The 7,720-nt window shown below is 36.4% G+C and overlaps 1 protein-coding gene across 2 annotated transcripts in view; it reads left to right on the top strand.

The window, feature by feature from the left end:
- Positions 1–3,216, top strand: part of LRRK2 (leucine rich repeat kinase 2) — a 136,970-nt gene extending 133,754 nt beyond the window's left edge. For both annotated transcript variants that reach the window (XM_055318624.1, XM_055318623.1), the window contains 2 exons: positions 1,891–1,962; positions 2,567–3,216. In XM_055318624.1, the coding sequence (XP_055174599.1) occupies positions 1,891–1,962; positions 2,567–2,688 (194 nt within the window). In that variant the 3' untranslated portion in view covers positions 2,689–3,216. The remainder of the gene's footprint in view (positions 1–1,890; positions 1,963–2,566) is intronic.
- Positions 3,217–7,720: the final 4,504 nt, after the last annotated feature.

Consider the following 7,720-nt stretch of genomic DNA (forward strand, 5'->3'; position numbering starts at 1 on the left):
TAGAGAATAGCATTAGCATATATACAAAGTTGATCATGTAAATAACATAAGGGAATTAAGTTCTGCAAAACTAGAGTTTATGTAACTTTAGCAAGTAAGTCATAATGTGTTTGAAAAGTGAAAAAATAGTAAATTCCTTTTACAGGAATGTATTAAGGAGTGACAGGTGTTTCTCTTTACTCTCAACCCATTTTTTTTATTGGAGTTAAATTTTCCAACATATAGCATAACACCCAGTGCTCCTCCCACCAAGTGCCCCCCTCAGTGCCCATCACCCAGTCACCCCAACCCCCCTGCCCACCTCCCTTTCCACTACTCCTTGTTCATTTCCCAGAGTTAGGTGTCTCTCATGTTTTGTCACCCTCACTGATATTTTCACTCATTTTCTCTCCTTTCCTTCTATTCCCTTTCATTAATTTTTATATTCCCCAAATGAATGAGACCATATAATGTTTGTCCTTCTCCGACTGACTTACTTCACTCAGCATAATACCTTCCAGTTCCATCCATGTCAAAGCAAATGGTGGGTATTTGTCGTTTCTGATGGCTGAGTAATCACCCATTTTTTATGAATGGATATTGGAGTTGCACAAAGGTTAGATTAGATGCTGTGAGTGGTTGGTTCATTATCAGGATATATATCCACACACGCAGAGCAGTAGGTCTCTAGTGAGTTGTCTCTCTAGTTTTATTCTACCAAGGTTGTTCCAACCTCTAATTTAATTAGTATGTACTTCGGAACCCAAGTGGTTTTCATTACTGACATTATGTGGGATTTCAGTGGGTTTAATTGATTTTTTAAAATAAAGATAAATTTAAACATAATCTACAAGTGCAGCAGCCTTCACCTGCCTTTGTAGCTTCTGTCAGTTTCCACATTACTCCCAGTGCTTTCTGATCTAGAATATCGTTCAGTCCCTCTGACATACCATGCTTCATGCTGCCTCAAGGTTTTCACGTGCTGTTTCATTCTTTGCTGATGTAGCGTAAGGTAATGTAGTTAAGTAAGACAAGAAGATAGACTAAGTTAACTCATTCTTTGAAACAGTAGTTCATGTATCAAAACCTCTGAGAAGTCAACACTGATGAGGTCAAACTTCCCTCTTTGGGGCTCTTATTACATCTCTCTTGCATAGCATTGATCCTAGTCATGGATTTTTTTCATTAATGTCAATCTCCTCACTAGAATATAAACTGCATGTGGGTAAGTCTGCATGTGTTTGTTGACCCTTTCACTGCTAGGGCCTATCTAGGGCATCCTCTATAGAAAGCTTTTGGCAGGGATCCCTGGGTGGTGCAGCGGTTTGGCGCCTGTCTTTGGCCCAGGGCACGATCCTGGAGACCCGGGATCGAATCCCACGTTGGGCTCCCAGTGCATGGAGCCTGCTTCTCCCTCTGCCTATGTCTCTGCCTCTCTCACTCTCTCTGTGACTATCATAAATAAATAAAAAAAATAAAAAAAAGAAAAAGAAAACTTTTGGCAAATGTTTGTTGAATAAATTAGTGAATGAGTTGAGAAGAAAGTATGGTTCTGTGACAGACTATCAGTATATACATCCATGCAGTTTTTATCCAAATGGTTCACATTTGACTAGTGCCAAAGCACCTTCATGCATATGATCTCATTTAATATTATAACTTTCTGTGTATAAATATTAAACCCATTTCTTACAGGTTAAATTGTTTTATCAGATTAACATAATTAATAAAGATTATAGCAAGGAGTAGATCACAAATTTTCTAACATTAAATAATTGCTGGTCGTGGAGAGTTTTTATTCAATGTAATTGAAGTATCTCCTAAAAAGTAGAATTATAAAGTAAGTCCCATGGACTTTTTAAAGTCCAACTTATTATGTTGTTTTAACAAAAGACTCATATTTTTTTAAAGGAAGCCTTAAAAATGTCATGCTGGTTTTGGGGTATATCCGGAAAAATACTGAAGGTACACAACCCCAAAAAGGTAATGTTTAATAAGATACTGTATTCTAAACACAGTACAATGACATTGATGATTATAACATGTTATATGTTTTATAAATTTATAATAAATATAACATATGCTATAATACTTCAAGCAGTTTTAATTGGTAGCTTCTTTATAGTGTAAATAATTTAAACATAAATCTTCAAAACTAAGCTTCAGTGATTTAGCAGTGTTGTTTATTTTTTGAAATGAAGTGGAAGTATCAATCACTATAAAATGAGAACTAGCCCAAAGTTAAGCTAACTGTGGATATTTTTTCCTTACAACTTACCAATATCCATATGAGGTCTGATTTTGAACAGGATTTTATAAAATGATTTCTTTTAGAAAATGAAATATTAGGTTATTAAAGGTCTATACTCTTTTTGAAATGTAGCAGTTTCTGTATATATTTCTTAAAATATATTTTAAATATTTTCTAGATGGAGTTTCATATAAATGACAGTAATTTAGTATGTTATTTTTAGCTGTACTTTTGTATATGTTTGTAAAAGACAAATATAAATGAACAAAATTGAAATAAAATAAAAATGTCTTATGCCGAATCTTTGAAACATGGTTTCATTATTTTGTTTTGTAGAGATACAATCTTGTTTGTCTGTTTGGGACATCAATCTTCCACATGAAGTGCAAAATTTAGAAAAACATATTGAAGTGAGAAAAGAATTAGCTGAAAAAATGAGAAGAATATCGGTTGAATAAGGGAGATATTGAAGATCTTCATCTTTGGATGGGAAAATTATTCTATTGTAAATATTTCTTTGAAAATGTTTACATATGTAAAGGGTACTTCCACGTTTTGAAATAGCTTGTGTATATGAAGGAATGTTTATATATTTTATTTTAAATATAAATATGTGTAAAATAATTATCAGTGGAAATATGTTTTAAAGAACTATTTAAAACATAACATTTTATTTCCTATGCATCCTAATTAATTTTTTGGATTAAGTAATGAAAGGAAATCTAAAAAATACATAATTGCAGGACTCATACTAAAATTTACAAAGTGATTAATTTTGTTGTTAAAGGAAGGTAAGCATTATTTAAAATTCTGCACTTAAACAAAAATGTTGTTTGATTACTTTCTATGTATTTTGCAAAGTAGAATAAACACATTAGGACTGTTTCATGTGTAATACATTCCTTCTTAGATTGCTTTTAAATGCAACTATCATATATGCTTGTAAACAGTCAATGAATTATCACTAATAAAGCCCATCATTGGGATGTGCATTCTCTTTGTTGCTGATTCAAACAATGCATCTATTGCAGCTTCCTTCAATCTGAAAGAAAACGTCATGAAAAGTGCTAATGAGAAAATGAAATATATTTTTCTCATATCCAGAAAAGACACAGTTACTTTCTCTTTTCCTGTTTTACAGTTCTATCTTTGAATGTGGATACCCTGAAATTTGTATAATTGGTGTAGATACAATGTTCAGTCTCGAAGTGATATTTTTAATGTTTAATTTGGATTTTCAGTGTTAAACTAGATAGCTGGTTACTTGTTCCTAATCTCTGATGCTTCTACCTATCTTCTTCCTAAATTTATGACTCTGCAAATCCTGCATCACTCAGGAAAAAAAAAATTACAGAATTACAGAATTCCACAACTCCCATCAAGACTATGCATGCAAGTTTGTAACACTTTAGTTTGATGAGGAAGAGAGGAGCTTCAGGCTATGATGGTAAATATACTTGCTAACCTAGTCTCCTGAGTTATACCTAAATTGTTTAAATATCTGGCCACAGTATGAATATCAGGGCCAAGTATCTACAGAACAAATTGAGTGTCATTTCTGTTTTAAGGAAAAACATTTCTAGTAAATCCATTGGCCCTGGCCAATATTCATGATTTCAAACAATTTCCTATGATAGGATAACTAGTCCATTTAGTATTCTCAGAACTGACTGATGTTGTATTATAGGATGATTTTAAAAATAACGAAGGAATTTGTTCCTATGATATTTCTCACTTTCTTTGTATTTATTGCAATTTTTTACAAAGATAATTATGAAGAAATATGTAAATGAAAATCATATTTAAGTGGAACAATAAACATTTTTAAAGCATGTTTAAGAATTTTAAAACTTTGTGATAATGTTTTATTTTTCATATATAGGTCTATAATCTGCTTAATATGAAATTTTATATGAATACATGTATGGGTATATAGAAAATGCTAACTAAAATTTTCTCCTGAGGATTTATCCAGTTTTCTTTTCTTTTTTTTTTAATTTTTATTTTATTTATGATAGTCACAGAGAGAGAGAGAGAGAGAGAGAGAGAGAGGCAGAGACACAGGCAGAGGGATAAGCAGGCTCCATGCATCGGGAGCCCGATGTGGGATTCGATCCCGGGTCTCCAGGATCGCGCCCTGGGCCAAAGGCAGGCGCCAAACCGCTGCGCCACCCAGGGATCCCCTCCAGTTTTCTATAGTACACATAGTTTCCAGGATCCCAGGATAAAACCTGACAGGCCTGATATGTTTCATTTTTTAAGTTCTCATAAAAATTAAGTAGGATTGTTCAGTTTTGAGTGTTGAAAAAAAGTGACTTTAGAGCAATTAATAAAAAAATTGACAGTCATTTTAAGTTTTGCCTGGTTAGAACCCCCAAAGAAGCTACTAATCATTATAAAAGCATAAGAGTTTATCTTCATAGAAAATATTTTGGGAGGAAGTTTAAATGTAAAAAGAGAGGCCCTCAAATATAATTTTGGCAAGCACTATGGATTATGTGTGAACTACTTTAAGTAAAATTCATCTTATTTTTCATCAAGATTGTGATATAAATTTATGAAACACAGCAAAAAGTAGTAAAATTTTTTTTTGAGAATTTTCCTAAATTGAAAATACCAAAAGTAGATATGTCTAAAACCCTTGGGACTTTGCATCTTTATGTAATCTATCACTGTAGATAGCTTAACACCTAGCAATACTTTTGTGTTTCATGGACACTCATCAGCAATATAAGTAAAATCTTAAACTGTGCCAACTCAGGAGAAATTGAAATTCTCATTCTCTGGCCAGTTTCCCAGCCTTGGTGCCATTGTTTGTTTGTTTGTTTGTTTGTTTGTTTGTTTCTTTCTTTCTTTCTTTCTTTCTTTCTTTCTTTTTGGTGCCATTGTTTCTAATAATTCAGAATCTGACTGTTTAGAAATACATAGGTATTGGTTCTTACAATTACTCAAGGTATTTGGAATGTTCTTAGCACCTTCACTTTTAGTTGGGAGCCAGGCCTGCAGTCTGAATGCACTGTGAGTGGTGAGCAGGAACATGGCTCTCCCATTGTGCTATCCTCTCCCTTCCCTTGGTTTCCAGGCTCACTGGGAAGTCCCTGTTTGGGAGAGTTTCAGGCTAAGATAAAGTGTGGGGAGAGGGATGCTGGTATTAGCATCTAAGTCTTGGCAGGGAGAATCTGTTCAGCCTCCAGAGATTCCATTGTCCCATGGCAATAGAGCCTGGGAAACCAGACTTTATATATCTCACTATGACTGGGACTTCACCACATTGACTAATCTGAAGACCACTGAGAGGTTATTATTAACCTCATTTATTTCTGAAAATACAAACTCGAATGATAAATGCTATGCTAGAAGTATTCTACCCCCCCCCCCCAAAAAAAAGATCATATGCAATAAAAAAAGAGGCAACCCAAGAAACGGACTCCTGAACTATAGAGAACAAACTGGTGGTTAAGGGGTTGGGGAGGTGGGCAGTGAGGATGGGTAAAAGAGGTGATGGGAATTAAAGAGTACATTTGTGATGAGCACTAGACGTTGTAGGGATGTGTTGAATCACTAAGGGGAAGGAGTTAAGATGGTGGAGGAGTAGGAGCACCCTGACCTTGTATTCTCCAAGTTAAATAGGTATCAAATCATTCTGAACATCTAAGAGATTGATTGGAGGTCCGAGAGAACAAAACCCACAAGTCTACAAGTAGAAAAGCAACCACATTTGGAAGCTGGGAAGTGTGGAAGTTCACTGAGGGGAGACCTAGCTGTGGATGCAGTGGTGGAGAGGGAGCCTGCTTACAGAGGTAAGCAGTAGTAGAAGCAGCGGAGCACAAAATCTGAACTTTAAATTCAGTGCTCTGGGGGCTGTGCCTGGATTAAAGGTGCTCAGGTGGCAAAAAGGAGCAGAATCACCGAAGTGACAGGGCGGTCTGAGGATCTCTTAGGTTACAGGAAGAATGGGTGGTGCCAAGGTGTTGCACTGCTCCCAGGCATAGGAGCCAGAAAGCTGGCACAGAACAGCAGGTCTTGGTGCAGGCTTTCTGCTATAAACTGCAAACTGCTGTGTGGTTGTGGGACCACCTTCCTGGGACAAGTCAGCAAACACGGGGAGATCCCTGGAGGAACAGTGTGGGTCTGCACTGTGGCCATCCCTGAAATTTAGAGTTTTGAAACTCCAAAAGGCTGAGACTCAGGGTGAATGCAGGGTCTCGATGGAAACCAGGGAGACAAATAGGCTGATTGCTTTGTTGTGGGGGCTCAGAGGAGGGGGTGCAAACTTTGAGCTCTGAGGCTAGAGAGCAGGGCTCAGCCATTTTCACTCCACTCATCAGGGCTGAAAGCAAAAAACAGTGCCACCTGGTGGAAGCCAGACTGTGCACACTAAGTCCCCCGCACTGTGCATTTCCACTGAAACCAGAGAATCTGCGCAGCAGGCCCCTCCCCCAGAACCTGCACAGCCTGCTCCCACCAAGCTTATTGATCATAGAAGGCTGCAAAGTCTTAAGCTCTAAGAGAAATAGGATCAAGCCTCCTCTTTACTTTTATTATTTCTTTTATTTTTATTATTTTTTCATTTATTTTCTTACATTTTCCAATTCCTTTGAAAATATTTTTAATTATTATTTAAAAAATCATATATGTACTTTACATATATATTTTTATTTTTTGTCTACTTTCATTGTAATTTAATTTAATTTTTTATTTTGGGATAAGATTCTTTTTTTGAGAGAGAGAAAGGCAGAGACACAGGCAGAGGGAGAAGCAGGCTCCATGCAGGGAGCTTGACGCAGAACTCGATCCCGGGTCTCCAGGATCACACCCCAGGCTGCAAGAGGCGCTAAACCGCTGCACCACCGGGGCTGTCCCTGGGATCAGATTCTTTTAACAAGCCGACCAAAACACACCCAAGATCTAGTTGGTTTTTTGTTTTTTGTTTGTTGTTGTTTTGGTTTTCTTGTTTTGTGTTTTTCTTTTTTTTTTTTTTGTATTTGTTCTGTTCTTTTTTGTTGTTTTTTGCTTTGCTGTCATGTGATTTGTTTGTTTGTTTTTGTTGTTCTTTTTTTTTCTCTTTTTTTCTTTTCTGGACAAAATTATGAGACATAGGAATTCACCTCCAAAGCAATAACAAGATAGAACTCTCAGCCAGGGATTTAATCAATAAGATTAAGTAAGAAGTCTGAACTAGAATTTAAAATAAGGATTATAAGGATACTAGCTGAGCTTGAAAATAGCATAGAAGACACTACAGAATCCTTTAATGCAGAGGTAAAAGAACTAAAATCTAATAAGGCCAGGGAATCCCTGGGTGGCGCAGCGGTTTGGCGCCTGCCTTTGGCCCAGGGCGCGATCCTGGAGACCCAGGGTTGAATCCCACGTCAGGCTCCCTGCGTGGAGCCTGCTTCTCCCTCTGCCTGTGTCTCTGCCTCTCTGTCTCTCTCTGTGTGACTATCATGAATAAATAAATAAAATCTCTAAAAAAAAAAAGATCTAATA

Source organism: Nyctereutes procyonoides, unplaced genomic scaffold (assembly GCF_905146905.1).
Source record: "Nyctereutes procyonoides isolate TBG_1078 unplaced genomic scaffold, NYPRO_anot_genome, whole genome shotgun sequence".
Classification (NCBI taxonomy): domain Eukaryota; kingdom Metazoa; phylum Chordata; class Mammalia; order Carnivora; family Canidae; genus Nyctereutes; species Nyctereutes procyonoides.